At 51.5% G+C, this 15,325-nt stretch overlaps 1 protein-coding gene across 1 annotated transcript in view; it reads left to right on the forward strand.

The window, feature by feature from the left end:
• The window catches only part of Pbx4 (PBX homeobox 4), a 36,405-nt gene that overhangs the window by 20,380 nt on the left and 700 nt on the right, over positions 1-15,325 (forward strand). The window contains exons 2-7 of the mRNA XM_051169923.1: positions 2,204-2,277; positions 9,861-10,114; positions 10,390-10,580; positions 12,300-12,435; positions 14,490-14,643; positions 15,098-15,204. Coding sequence (XP_051025880.1) covers positions 2,204-2,277; positions 9,861-10,114; positions 10,390-10,580; positions 12,300-12,435; positions 14,490-14,643; positions 15,098-15,204 — 916 coding nt within the window. The remainder of the gene's footprint in view (positions 1-2,203; positions 2,278-9,860; positions 10,115-10,389; positions 10,581-12,299; positions 12,436-14,489; positions 14,644-15,097; positions 15,205-15,325) is intronic.

Below are 15,325 nucleotides of genomic sequence, written 5' to 3' on the forward strand. Positions count from 1 at the left end.
GTCTGGAGCATACTGAGCAGGCCCTCTCCCACCGAGCCACACCCCTGCCCTTCCTGGTTGGTGTGAAGCATGCAGGCCAAGCCCTGGGGTCTGGCAGGGCCAGCTCCTCTGAGGAAATGTCTGAAGGGAAGGGACACTTGGCTCAGCAGTGTCTGCTGCTATGACAGGGGACGTGAAGGGAAGAACAGTCCTGGGAGCAGGAGGCAGAGTAACACCCAAAGGAAGGTGTTAGGGGGCTGGAGAGATGGCTCAGAGGTTAAGAGCACTACCTGCTCTTCAGAGGTCGGGAGTTCAATTCTCAGCAACCACGTGAAGTAAAATCTGGTGCCCTCTTCTGGGCTAGGTGTTACATGCAGGCAGAACACTGTACTTATTACACTGTATTATAATAAATAATAAATCTTTAAAAAAATAAAAATATAAATAAAGGAAGGTGCCAGCTTGGCAGTTAGCACCATGGCCCTCCCCTGCCCAGGATTCCTTCCTCTAACACATCACAGCTCCTTCTCCTGCCACCTAATGCCATGGAGGGCACAGCTAGCCTATTTCTCTAATCCCCTGGGTAGTTCCTGTTTTGCTCTTGTTTTTGTTTTTGTTTCCCTTTTTTGTGGATTTTAAGATGCATTTTTAGCCAGGCAGAGGTGGTGGTGGTAGTGGCGGCGGCGGCAGTGCAGGCCATGTGTGGTGGCCCACACCTTTAATCCCAGCACTTGGGAGGTAGAGGCAGGCGGATTGCCGTGAGTTCAAGACCAAACTGGTCTACAAAACTGAGTCCAGGACAGCCAGGACTGTAACACAGAGAAACCCTGTCTCAAAAACTGAAACAAAACAACCAAAAAAAGGATGCATTTTTATTTTTTTGTTTAGGTTTTGGGTTTTTTGGTTTTGTTTTTTTGTTTTTTGTTTTTGGATTTTCAAGGCAAGGTTTCTCTGTGTAGCCTTGGCTGTCCTGGAATTCACTGTTTAGATCAGGCTGGCCTCAAACTCACAGAGTGAGTTCTGAGTGCCAGGCTCTCTTAAAGGACATTTATTTTGTGCTGATGGCTGTGGATAGCGCCTGTGGAGGGTAGAAGGCAACTTGTCATAGTCAGTTCTACCGTTCTGTGGGCTCTAGGGACTGAACTCAGGACGTACACAGGCGCTTTCACCCACTGAGCCTTCATACCAACTCTTTTCGTTGTTAGTTTAATTTTCGAATGCGCGCACGTGTGTGTGTGTGTGTGTGTGTGTGTGTGTGTGTGTGTGTGTGTGTGTGTGTGAACACAGGCATGCCACAGCACATGTGTAGAGGGCCGACTTCTAGGGAATTTGTCAGGCTTACACAGCAAGGCCCTTAACCTGCTGAGACATCTCTGTTCTCTGTTTTCATTCTTTCTTTTCTTTCTTTCTTTTTTTCTTTTCTTTTCTTTTTTTTTAAGATTTATTTATTTATTGTGTATACAGTGTTCTGCCTGCATGTACACCTTCAGGCCAGAAGAGGGCATCAGATCTCATTACAGATGGTTGTGAGCCCCATGTGGTTGCTGGGAATTGAGCTCAGGACTTCTGGAAGAGCATGCAGTGCTCTTAACCACTGAGCCATCTCTCTATCCCCCTGCTTCCTGTTTACTGTGGAGCCTTTGGTTTGTTTATTTCAGGGAGGATCTCCTGTATCCCAGGCTAGCCCTAAACTCAAACCTCACAGTATGGCTGAGACTGGCCTTGAACTCTTCTTGGTTCTCCTCCTCACTCTGCAGTGCTGGGCTGACTGCTGTGGACCACGGCTTTTCTTTCTGGTTCTATTTGTTGAGATAAGGTCTCACTACACAGCTCTGGCTAGCCTGGACTCCTTATGCGACCATGATGGCCCCAGACCCACAGAAAATCACTCCTAACATTTCTGTTGTTGCTGACAGTGGGCCTTACTGTGTAGCTCTGGCTAGCTTGGAACTCTATATACACTAGGCACGGTGCACTATGGAGTGCTGGGATTAAAGGCTCGTGCGCCCGTGCACAGCTCCTGGCATTCCAGTCAAGTGATAATCAAAGTTCACCATCACAGACTGCACATTCTTGTTTTAATTTTGTAGAAATCAAAGTGATGCGTGCTTTCCCTGTCTTGACAGTGTGTGGCACCTGTGTCAGGTTGGCTGGCTGGCGCTGGTCTGTTGGGAATGAGGGCCCCTGCTCCTTTCTCTCACCATCCCTCTGTTGCTTCTTTCAGAAAGCACGCCCTGAACTGCCACCGGATGAAGTCTGCTCTCTTCAGCGTGCTCTGCGAGATCAAGGGGAAGACCGGTAGGCGGTCCTGAGGCTAGCTGCTCAGGCCCCTCGTGCGTGGCTCTTTGGGAGCACGTGCTTCTGCCATCTTTCAAAATTCAAGAATAGAGTTTTATTCTAACTCAATCATCCAGGGTTATCTCCATGGAATTCTTTTGCTTCTGCAAATACGTTTAAGAAGTGGGTGGGTGGGCTGGCTGGCTAGCTCAGTGGGTAAAGGCACTTACCACCCTCAGCCTAGGACCCACATAGTAGAAGAGAACTGACTTTAGCAAGTTATCCTCTGACCTCCATCCAAGTGTCATGGCACATGCCCCATCTCACAAACAAAGTAATATAAAGTAAATAAAAGGTTTAACAATAATAAGAAGGGAGGAAAAAAAAAAAAAAAAAAAAAAAAAAGAAGGGAGGAATCCCAGCACCTGAGAGATAAGAGAGGAGATCAGAAGTTACAGCTTAAGTTCCAGGCCAGCCTAGGCACCATGAGACCCTGTCTCCAAACAAAAACAAAAGCAAGAGAAAAACGCTGTGGCTGAGGAGGTGGCTCGGTGGTTTAATCAGCTGCCATGCCAGCAGGAAGAGCCAACTGTGTGTGAGGAAGCCTGCACATGAGAAGCCTCCCTAGTGAGAGGATTCAGGGTCACACTGGCTGACTAGCCAGATCAAGGATTCCAGTGAGAGGCCCTAACTCAATATGTAAGGAGGGAGGGGCTGGAGGGATGGCTCAGCGTCTCTGACAGAGGACCCGGGTTCAATTCCCTGTACCCAAGTGTGGCTCATCTGTAATTCCCGTTCCAAGGGATATGAAGCTGCCTTCTTACCTTGCAAGCAGGCTGATCTCATGTGCACAGACAGCCACAGGAGCAAAACATCAGTACACTGTGTGTGTGTGTGTGTGTGTGTGTGTGTGTGTGTGTGTGTGTGTGTGTGTGTGTAGTGGATAATGATCAAGGGAAGCATTGCTACCAACAATGGGTCTGCACACATATGAAGGTGCACCTACACACACTGTACACCTACAGTACATACACATATACATGCAAAGAAAAGGCCAAGCCAGGTAGCATAGTCTTGTCATCCATTCAGGAAGCTGAGGCAGGAAGTTGCAAGTTCAAGGTGAAACTCGCCTTCCTTATAAAAAGACCTTGTCTCAGAATTAAGTAAAGCCAGCCAGGTGTGGAGACGTACGCTTTTTTTTTTACCCCTTCTCTCGAGACAGTGTTTCTCTGTGTAGCCTTGACTGTCCTGGACTTGCTTTGTAGACCAGGCTGGCCTCGAACCCACAGCCGTCTGTTTACCTCTGCCTCCCAAGTGCTGGAATTAAAGGTGTGCGCCAATGCGCCCAGCCGAGACTCAATGCTTTTAATCTCAGCACTCTAGATGCAGAAACAGGTGGATCTCTGTGACTTCGAGTTCTGGTCTACAGAGTGAGTTCCAGGACAGCCAACCCTACACAGGGAAACCCTGTCTCAAACAACAACAACAACAGTAAAGGTAGGCATGGTGACTCACACCTTTAAACCCAGCCCTTAGGAGAAGAGGCAGGCATAGCTCTGTGAGTTCAAGGCCAAGTTGGTGTACATAGTGAGTTTCAAGACTCACTACAGAATAAGCTGTCTCAAAAACATGGCCCTCAAACTTTTGATTGTCCTGCCTCAGTCTGCTGAGTGCTGGGATTGGAGGCCTGACAGGATGCCTGCCTCCATCAGTCTGATGGCTCCAGGCACTTCCTGTGCGGTGACTGTACACGCTAGTGCTTTTGCGTTTGTGTACTTCATGGAGGGGAAAGGCTGCAAGCATGTCTGTTGTAGTTATGTCATAAACTCATACTGATTGAGAGGCCAAATGGTGCTCTATTGTGTGCTTTCCCCTTTTTGTTTTGTTTAAGACAGAGTCTCTTATCCCAGGCTAGCCTCAACTTATATGGGCGAGGCTGCCCTTGAACTCCTAATCCTCCTGCCTCTGCCTCCCCAGTGCTCAGATGCCAGGTGTGCATCACTGCAGCAGGCTCATGCACATTTGGAGAATGCAGGACCCTGTGCATGCTAGACACATGCTCCACTGAGTACAGCACCCTGCTCCACTGTGTGTGTGTGTGTGTGTGTGTGTGTGTGTGTGTGTGTGTGTGTCTTCATCTGACAGATGCATGGATGTGCCCTTAGCCATTGTGAACAGTGTGTGCCGACCCAGGGGTGTACAGATGTGTGTCCAGGTCTTCTCTGCTCTTCTCCTTTTGTCTTTTTCTTTTTAAAAAATATTTTATTTAATTTTAATGTGCCTTAGTATGAGAGTGTCAGATCTTGGAGTTACAGACAGTTGTGAGCTGCCATGTAGGTCCTGGGAATTGAACCCGGGTCCTTTGGAAGAGCAGGCAGTGCTCTTAACCGCTGAGCCATCTCTCCAGCCCCTTGTCTTCTTCTTTTTGGTAGTGCCCGAGGGGCCCAGGGCCTGCGCACTGTGCTGCGCTGGGTTAGCCACTTCTCTTGCTGCTGTGATAAAACACCTGACTAAAGCCACGTGAGGAGGAAGGGTTTGTTGTGGCCCCTGATTTAGGGGGACACCGTCTGTCATGGTGAAGAGCTTGGTGGCAGGAGCAGCTCCAGGCTGTAGAGAGGGAAGATGGAGCTGCTTGCTACACTTGCTCATTTCTACCACCTCCCAAAACAGCGCTGCCAGCTGGGGATCTTGTACTCAGACACAAGAGCCTGGACCAGTGGGTTTGATACCTGGGACCCAGGTGGTGGGCACAGAGAACCAACTGCACACACACTCACATACACACACAAATGTACACATACACTCACACACACACACACAAACATAAACACACATATACACTCACATACGCACACAAACAAACACACATACACACACAAATATACACATACACTCACATACACACACACACACACAAATATAAAAACACATACACACATTCACACAAAAATACACACTCACATACACACAAATATACCAAATATACACATACATACACTCACATACACACAAAAATACACACACACACACACACACACACACACACACACACACACACGCTAAAGAGAAGGAAAAAAATTAAAAGGCCAGGCATGGCAGCATACACCTTTAATCCCAGCACTCAGGAGGCAGAGGCAGCAGAACTCGGTGAGTTCAAGGCCAGCCTGGTCTACAAAGTAACACAGAGACTTTAATCCCAGCACTCAGGAGGCAGAGGCAGGCGGATCGGTTTGAGGCCAGCCTGGTCTACAGAGTGAGTTTCTGGACAGCCAAGGCTTCACAAAGGAACTCCACAAACAAACAAACAAAAAACAAAACAACAAAACAAAAGATAACACAGAGAAATCCTGTCTTGGAAAAACCTAAATAAAAAAGAAAAGAAAAGAATTTTCAAACTTGTGCACTTTCCCAGAATATTTGGCACTGAACCCTTCCCACCCCTGACCTCTGTCCCAGCTCTACTTACTGGAGTAGATAAGACCCTGCTTAGCTTGTAGTGCTCGCCTGCCATGCACAGGAGGGAGAGGCAGAAGGACCAAGGGTTTAAGCCTTGTCTTAGTGGCAGTTGATTTTTGTGCCATATTAATTCAATGTTAAACTCATTCTGGCCCTTCCTGGGCCTCCTCCTCAGCTGGAGGATCAGAGCATCTCCTGCTCTCGGTGTCAGCAGTCCTCAGGAATTGGAGGAAGCAAGGGATCAAGCGTTCAGGGCCAGCCTGTGGCGCACGCCTTTAGTCCCAGCTCTGGGAGGCAGAGGCAGGCACATTGATGTAAGTTCAAGGCCAGCCTGGTCTACAGAGTGAGTTTCTGTTTTTTGATTTCTTGAGACAGGGTTTCTCTGTGTAGCCCTGGCTGTCCTGGACTTGCTTTATAGACCAGGCTGGCCTCGAACTTACAGAGAGATCCACCTGTCTCTGCCTCCTGAGTGCTTGGTTTAAAGGCGTGCGCCACCACTCCCCGCCAGAGTGAGTTTCTGGACAGCCAGGGGCCACACAGAGAAACCCTGTCTCAAAATAAAAGGTCAAGATCATCTAAATAGCAAGTTCAAGGAAATCAGCCTAGACCATAGTCTAGATCTCTCTCTCTCTCTCTCTCTCTCTCTCTCTCTCTCTCTCTCTCTCTCACACACACACACACACACACACACACACACACACACACACACTGTGATCCCTGCGCTTGGAGATTAAAACTAGGGGATAAACGACTGGCCATGTGTTATCACACGTGTGTTGCACACCTTTAATCCCAGCACTTCAGAGGCAGAGAAAGGAGGATTTCTTTTTCTTTTTCTTTCTTTCTTTCTTTTTTTTTTCCTTTTGATTTTTCGAGTCAGGATTTCTCTGTGTAGCGTTGGCTGTCCTGGACTCACTTTGTAGACCAGGCTGGCCACAGCAATCTGCCTGCCTCTGCCTCCCGAGTGCTGGGATTAAAGGCGTGCACCACCACACCCGGCTAAAAGGATTTCTGTGAGTTTGAGGTCAGCCTCAAACCCCAGGACAAGGGCTAACCTGTCTCAGAGAGGGAGACAGAGGTAGACGGACAGTGTGTGTGTATGTGTGTTAAAGAGTGACCTGGGCTACATACCAAAGCCCTGTCTCAAAAGCACAGACATAGCCAAGTGTGGTGTCATGTGACTAATCCCAGAAAAGAGGGGTAGGTAGGTTGGGAGTTCAAGGTCAGCCTAGTCTACATAGTGAGCCTGAGCTAAGTGAGACCCTTTCTCAACCCCCTGCACGCACCTCAGACCCAGAAACAAAAAGAGATTTTTAGGACTGTAGTCTCAGAAAGCTGGATTCTGAGCATCTTTTACTTGGTGAGCAGAAAGAGGAGCCAGTTCAGGCCGGTGTGGGCACTCGGGCGGGGCACTCTTGTGCTGCAGGCATCTTGACCTAAGCAGTTCAGAGAGAAAGGCCTGATGCCTGTTCCCAACAGACCGGTACAGTGCCTGAAGGCTGTGGCTTGTCTTGGCCTGCCTCTGTTCCCTGCACTTCAGACTCCCAGGCAGGTATCCCTTGAGGGGTGGCAGGCTCAGAGCACGGCCACACGTCCTGCTGCGCATGCCTTCTGCCCACAGGCTCAGACAGCTCAAGTGGGGTACATTTTCGGTTATGTTGGGGTAGGGTGGAGAGGCAGGTGCTCACCTCGAGCAAAGCAAGTTGTTGAAGCCAGCTGTGAGCCTGGCAGCCATGATGCCAAGGCAAGAGGGAAGTACAAGCTGGGAACACCATGGGCCCCACCTATAGGACCTCAGTGTGAGGACACAGGAGAGCAAGGGAGTTCCAGCTACTCCTCTAGCCAGGGTTAGGCTGTGTCATAACGAGACGCACAGGACCCAGGGTGAGCTACACTGAGAAACATAGAAAGCGGTGGCATATGCCCGTACAGAGAGGTAGGCATTTGCCTGTGTGTGTCTGTGCGGGGACCAGAAGAGGGCGGCGTTGCATGCCCTGGAGTCTCAAATCGTCCTGTGCTGCGGTGTGGATGCCTGGGACTCAACATGGGTCCTCTAGGAGCTGGAGCACCTCTCCAGCGCTCTTCTTTTGTGTGGGGATGGTGCATGTTGTGTGGAGGGGAGAAGACAGTGTTCCACCCTCCACCATGTAGGTTTGGGGACTTGAACTCAGGTCCGCAAGCTTAGCAGCCAGCACATTTGTTTACTTGCTGAAACATCTCACCAGCCTGGAAATGATCTTTTAATTTTTAAAAAGGTTTTCTTTCTTTCTTTTCTTTTAAATTTTATTATTTTTGTTGCTGTTATTGCTGCTGTTGTTGTGGCTTTTCAAGACAGGATGTCTTTGTGTAGACCTTGTTGTCTTGGAACTTGCCCTGTATACCGGGCTGGCCTGGAACTCAGAGATCCACCTGCCACTGCCTCACAAATGCTGGGATCAAAGGCGTACACCTCCTTTTTTTTAGTGTGTGTTTCAGTCAGAGAACAGCTTTGTGGGAGTTGGTTCTCTCACTGTACTTTGTTGGGGGGGGGTGCAGCTAGAGGAGGCTCATACACTCAGTGGCATCGCAGAGGCTGTGAGGCAGGGCCTGGCGGCTCATGCTCTCCTCCTGGGGCTCAAGAGGCTGGTGCAGGTGTGTCAGCAGGACCCCAGCCAGCCTGCGGTGCAGGGTGAGACCCTGCCTCACACCAGCACATCTCTGGAGTGACAGCTGCTGCTGGCTTCAGAGCAGTATTTCATGAATTGTAACTTTGCCACATTTTGTTTAACCAACTCCATGCTAGCTTTTAAAAATCGTTTCTATCTTTCTATTTGTGGTGCGTGCTTTGGGGGTGACTGCCATGACAAGACGCAGGGGTGGGGTGCCAATGGAGGGAGAGCATGTGACAGGGAGGCGAGAGAGTGAGAAGCAGACGTGGGTGCACAGGCCTTTCCCCTCTGTCTTCTGTAGAAGGCTCTGGGCACACTGGGCGCCCATTCTAGCACTCTCTCTCCAAAACCCCTTCTTACTCTTTCTTGAGGCGAGTGGATGAGGTCAGCCTCCATGCTCTTGTACCCAGCTTTTATGAAACTTACTTTCTTTTTTTTTCCCATATTCATTTATTTGTGCAGGGGACGTGAATGTGTGTGATGAGTATTGTGGAACGTGTTTGTGTGCAGGGTGTGTGGTGTGGGTATAAAAGAGTATGTGTGTGCATATGTGTGTGTGTGCATGTGTATGCAAGTGTGTGCGTGCATATGTGTGCAGGCCAGCAGTTGATGTCACATGTCTTTGATTGGGCTTCACTTATTTACTTATTTTGTTTTTGCTTTTGTTTTCGAGACTGGCTTCTCTATGTTATCTTGGCCGTCCTGGACTCGATTTGTAGATCAGGCTGGCCTCGAACTGACAGAGATCTGTGTGCCTCTGCCTCCTGAGAGCTGGGATTACAGACATACGCCACCACGTCTGGCTTATTTAATTTTTTGAGACAAGGTCTCACTCTAGCCCAGTCCCAGTGATGAGCTGTTTGCCCTTCATATTTTTTCACATTTCTGATTTTGTAGGCGGTCAGGGAGAGGCACCATATGGATCAAAGGACAAGCTGCAGGACTTGGATCCTTCTACCTTGTGGGTCCTGGGGGTTGATTTCAAGTCATCGAGCTTGGCAGCAAGCTCCTTTACTCACTGAGCCGTCATTCCAGCCTGCACCGCCTTTGCGTCACAGCAGCACCACTAGGCCTCCTCCCCAGCACTTAGGACTCAGGCACTGCCCCTGAAACCCACGTGGGCCGCACTGTCTGGCACCCTCTCCACTGTGCTCTTGTTCCAGTGGGTTACTAGGTGTCTCTGCTCCAATGTGGTAATAAAGGGGTGGCGGCGGGGGAGGGGGGTGCGGGTGGCTTGTAGGTCATGAGCACTCTGTGCTCTTGCAGGGGACTGAGTTCAGTTCCCAGCACCTACACTGGGCAGCTTAGAACTGCCTGTAACCCCCGCTCTAGGGAGTGACACCGCCTTCCTGGGCTCATAGGATGCATGCATGCACTCACACATGCACTACCCACACACGATGCTTTAAAAAGATGCCAGCCGTAGTGCCAATGCCACTTGGCTCAGGCCGGTTTTCTCTGCAGAAAACGCATTCCGCTCTGCCTGTGTCTTTCATCTAGCCGTGAGCATCCAGTATCAGGAAGAGGACCCTCCTGACGCTCAGCTGCTGAGGCTGGACAACATGCTGATGGCTGAGGGTGTGTCCAGGCCAGAGAAGAGAGGCCGAGGAGGAGGAGGAGGAGGAGCTGCGGCAGGCGGCACAGCAACAGCAGGTGGCTGTCCAAATGACAATAGCATTGAGCACTCAGACTACAGGGCCAAGCTGTCACAGATCCGACAGATTTACCACTCTGAGCTAGACAAGTACGAACAGGTGATCTTTCTGCACGAGACAGTTTCTCACGTGAATACGCACCAGCCACCCTGCCAGCTGTGGACACGAGGAGCCCCTCCTCTGTGGCAGAGCAGGCGCTGCAGAGGCAGAGGCGGCTGGCTCAGCAAAATCGCTTTTCCCTCACTCCTCAGAGCTGACCTGCCTGTGAGCTGTGTGTGTGTGGGGGGGGGGGGCAAACGTGGTCAGATGTGGAGCCTACCGCCCTGCGCCACCTGGCTGCCTCGTCACAGGCTGGCCCGTCTTTCCCCACCCAGGCCTGTCGCGAGTTCACCACGCACGTCACCAACCTTCTCCGGGAGCAGAGTAGGGTGAGGCCTGTGTCCCCTGGGGAGATGGAGCGCATGGTGGCCATCATCCACAGCAAGTTCAGCGCCATCAAGAGGCAGCTGAAGCAGAGCACCTGTGAGGCTGTGATGACCCTGCGCTCCCGGTTCCTGGACGCCAGGTCAGAGGCTTCGAGCCACCGCCTTCCCCAAGGGTTGTCCCTTAGGAGGAGAAGTGGGACCAGTGCTAGTTCTGACATGCGCATGTTGTGCTGTACTGACCTGGGCTTTGCAAGCCCTGAGCACATGTTCTCCCTACCGCTGAGCCCAGCCCTGTCTTGGATTTATTTAAGTCCTTCCAGAGAGTCTAGCTAGGCCTCACACGGCTTCTTCAGGGGAGGCCCCAAAGTACTGAGTGCTGCTTTGTTTTAACTTGTGTATGTTAACGGCAGGTGCATGTGTGCCCTGGCACGTCAGAAGACAACCTCAGGGACTGCTCTTCATCTTCTACTTTGCCCGAGGTCTCTGTTGTTTTCCACTGTGTACGCCAGGCTTAGCTGGCCACTGGCTGCAGAGAATTCTCCCGTCTACCTCCCGTCTTGTCACAGGAGCCCTGTGACTACAGACATGCACTGACATGTATGGCTCTTACATGGGTTCAGAGAACTCAGGCTCAGACCCTCATCCTTGTTCGTTACCCACTGGGGCACTTCTCAGGCCCCCAACTGCTGCTTTCAAAACTGCAAAAAATCAGGATCAGACTGACTGTGGCTCAGTCAGTCACGTGCTTGCTATGCACACAGATGGACCTCAGTTTGTATACCCAGCAGTCAGGCATGGGCCAGCAAGATGGCTGGGGGGCGGGGCGGGGGGACAGGAAGAACTTGCTGCAAAAGTCTCAAGACCCATATTTGACCCCAAGCACAACCCAAGCCTACAGGAATCAGGGTCCTGATTAGTAAAGTGTCATGAGGAAGGAAAAATAACCAATAGCTAGGACCACAAGGTCCTAGCATAGGTGGCGGCTTACGTAGCTAGGACCACGAGGCCGTGCATAGGTGATGGCTTACGCCAAGCAAGTTTATGAAATAAACCATCCTATATACTATCTGCAGCGGGGGAGATGCCCAGGGTCAGGAGAGAGCTAAACCAGACAGTGTTGGCAAGAGTACACGGGATACCTCAGACACATCTGCTTAAGGATTGCTAGCCACAGTCCAGGGGGAAGTCAGCTCCCCAGAGGCTGCAAACTTGACTCCTCTGAGGCACTGGCTTGAGCCTCAGATGGCCTTGTTAAGCCCCCTCCTGGACAAGGACACAGGACTAGAGTTCCCTTGGCCCTTTCCTCAGGGCCTCGGAGAAAGTCTTAGTTGGTATGGCTCCGCATATTGGATGGAAAGAACAAACTGCCAGAAAGTTGTCTCCTGACATGCATGTGTCTGTGTGTGCACACACTCACATACACAAATTAATTAATTAATTAATTAATTTGGTTTTTCAAGATAGGGTTTCTCTGTGTAGCCTTGGCTGTCCTGGACTTGCTTTGTAGACCAGGCTGGCCTCGAACTCAGTGATCCACCTGCCTCTGCCTCCCAAGTGCTGGGATAAAAGCATGAGCCACCACACCTGGCTAATAATTTTTTTTTTAAAGCCAGAAGCTGCTGCAACCCAGGTCCTGGGAGTGTGGAACGTGCAGATAGGCAGCTCCGTGGGGTCTGTTGGCCAGACTAGTGGCCAAATCACTGAGTTCAAGGTTCAGTGAGAGGGACTGCCTCAAAGAACCGAGGTGGAGTGTGATAGATGCACACTCATGCACACATAGATGGCCAGGGATTAGGGATGTGAGAGTTGACTAGAGTCCCAGGATAAGAAAACTGCAGACTGAGGATCTCTGTCTGCAGGCGGAAGAGGCGGAATTTCAGCAAGCAGGCCACAGAAGTACTGAATGAATATTTCTATTCCCACTTGAGCAACCCTTACCCCAGTGAAGAGACCAAAGAAGAGCTTGCCAGGAAGGGCGGCATCACCGTGTCTCAGGTGAGCCTACCAGCCCTGGAAGAAGTTAAATTGCAAGGAGACAGACTCCTGGGGAGGTTCCTTGGTGAGTGGGGAGGACTCCTGGGGAGGTTCCTTGGTGAGTGGGGAGGACTCCTGGGGAGGTTCCTTGGTGAGTGGGGAGGACTCCTGGGGAGGTTCCTTAGTGAGTGGGGAGGACTCCTGGGGAGGTTCCTTGGTGAGTGGGGAGGACTCCTGGGGAGGTTCCTTGGTGAGTGGGGAGGACTCCTGGGGAGGTTCCTTGGTGAGTGGGGAGGACTCCTGGGGAGGTTCCTTAGTGAGTGGGGAGGACTCCTGGGGAGGTTCCTTAGTGAGTGGGGAGGACTCCTGGGGAGGTTCCTTGGTGAGTGGGGAGGACTCCTGGGGAGGTTCCTTGGTGAGGGGGGAGGACTCCTGGGGAGGTTCCTTAGTGAGTGGGGAGGACTCCTGGGGAGGTTCCTTAGTGAGTGGGGAGGACTCCTGGGGAGGTTCCTTGGTGAGTGGGGAGGACTCCTGGGGAGGTTCCTTGGTGAGTGGGGAGGACTCCTGGGGAGGTTCCTTGGTGAGTGGGGAGGACTCCTGGGGAGGTTCCTTGGTGAGTGGGGAGGACTCCTGGGGAGGTTCCTTGGTGAGTGGGGAGGACTCCTGGGGAGCGTCCTTAGTGAGTGGGGAGGACTCCTGGGGAGCTTCCTTAGTGTGTGGTGTTGGTTGTGTGTCTCCGCCTGGCCTGGCTCAGATCCCAGCTCTGTACAGTGAATTAGAGTGTTGGTGGGGACTTTTATCCCTCTTGTAGGAGAGGGATATGAGAGTACTGTGGTACGATATGGGGTGTCAAGGTGCTGCTGTGAGCTCTAGGAGATTGTGACAGGGCAGAGGCTCCTGGGCCCATGTGCTTGCTGCAGGAGCGGTTGTGGGAGAGTGAGACTCTGACTGTGTGGCTTGGCACTGTGGGCAGAGGCCAGAGTGCTAAGAGAGCATCCCTGAGCTCAGTCAGTCCAGGCAGCAGCATACAGGCAGGAAGGCCGGACTGGAGCATTCGAGCAAGCGGTGTGGGCAGCGTGTCTGCCACAGCAGTCAGTGTGGACACTGGCACTCTGGCATGACCTATTCCTTCTTGGGTCACAGTTGAAAAGGCTGAGTGTCCCCCCCCCCTAGGCACTGTCTTCGTTTGGCCCCTTGCCCAGGCTGGTTAAGTTATGTCTCTGTGACAGAGCTCAGAGTCATGCAGGAGACCCAGGTACAGCTGCCTGCTCATGTGGGGGCTGCTGTGATGGCCTCAGAGCATGGCCGGAGCAGAGGGAAGGACATGCACCTCTGGATGAAGTGTAAACATGGCTGCTTGGGCACCAGGGAGAGCGTGAGGAACAGGCAGGTCCCCACACCCACACCACACACTACACACCCCTGACCCCTGCTGCTGGTGCCAGATTCTCCATAGCCTTGCTCTGCTAGAAACTGCCGTTATTAGGGACCTTTCCCCTGTTTTGTTCAGTTGGGTTAGGTTTTGGTTTTGAGCCCGAGTCTCACTCTAGCCCAGGCTGACCTGGAATTCACTCTGTAGCCCAGGCTGGCCTTGAATTCACAGCAGTCTTCCTGCGTCAGCCTCCCAGAATGTAGGACGACAGGTGTGAGCCATGACACCCAGGGCCTTTTTTTTTTTTTTTTTCTTTATTATTATTTTTTTTGTTTGTGTGGGATGGGCATTATTTTTTACATTTGTGTATTTATCTGTGTGGGTGTGTGACTAATAATCCATGCCACTTTTACTGTGTATGTGGTGCCTGTCACTGAGGGAACGTGGGAATCAGAGGACAACTTTGTTGGTTGTTTCTCTCTTTCCACCATGTGGTTCCCAGGAATTGAACTCAGGTCCTCAGACTTGGCAGCAAGCACCTTTACCCAGTAAGCCATTGTGCCAGCCCACAACCTCTTATAACCAGCCCAGGACCATTCATTTTGGGCAGTGAGAGAAAAGGTCCCCAACCCAGTCTTCAGATGGTTTGTCCCCATTATGGCCCATAGCAGGATAGCCTCCTTATCTGTCCATCTGTTCACAGGTCTCCAACTGGTTCGGCAACAAAAGAATTCGGTACAAAAAGAACACAGGGAAGTTTCAGGAAGAAGCCACCATGTACACGGGGAAAACATCTACTGCAACCAAGGCCGGAGGCCCAGGGGGACAGACCAGCTGCCAGCCCACACCCAGCCCAGGTGACTCAGCCAGGCCTCCCTAACTGTAAGCCTTCTGAGGGGTAAGAGGTGACCCAAACCTTTCAGCCAGCCAGTGCCAGCAGAGCGACAAAAGTGTCACCACACACGGAAAAGAGCAGGCACTTTAGGGAGTCAAATCCAGTGTCTCTGCCTGCCTGCCTGCCTGCCTGCCTTCTGTCTGTCTCCTCTTTCTCTCCTGCCCCCCACCTTAGTTTTTGAGACAGGGTCTCTCTGTGTAGCCCTGGCTATCCTGGAACTCATTCTGTAGACCAGGCTGGCCTTGAACTCAGAGATCCACCTGCCTCTGCCTCCTGAATGCTGGGATTAAAGGCGTGCGTCGCCATCTCTCTTGGTGAGGGACTGGACAGATGCCACCTAGAAACCTCTATGACTTGCTAGCCCAGCTTTTGCTGGGACCCTTCTCCACCCACCTGACCCCGCCCACTTCTCACAGGTTCCTTTGGCCCCTTCCCACTGACAAGTGGAAGTGACATGGTTCTCACCCTGCAGACACTGGCTTTCCTTCAGCCCCCACCTGGGGGAGTCTGTCTACAACCCCTGGTGAGTCAGCTGCAGCCACCCTGGGACACCTCTTCCCCACCCCCACAGGGCTTTGGGGAAGTAGAGTAGCTCAGATGTTGCGTCTCTTGGAAAGTGGAGCCTGGTGCCACCACCATGGCTT

The sequence above is a fragment of the Acomys russatus genome, chromosome 27 (assembly GCF_903995435.1).
Source record: "Acomys russatus chromosome 27, mAcoRus1.1, whole genome shotgun sequence".
Classification (NCBI taxonomy): Eukaryota; Metazoa; Chordata; class Mammalia; order Rodentia; family Muridae; genus Acomys; species Acomys russatus.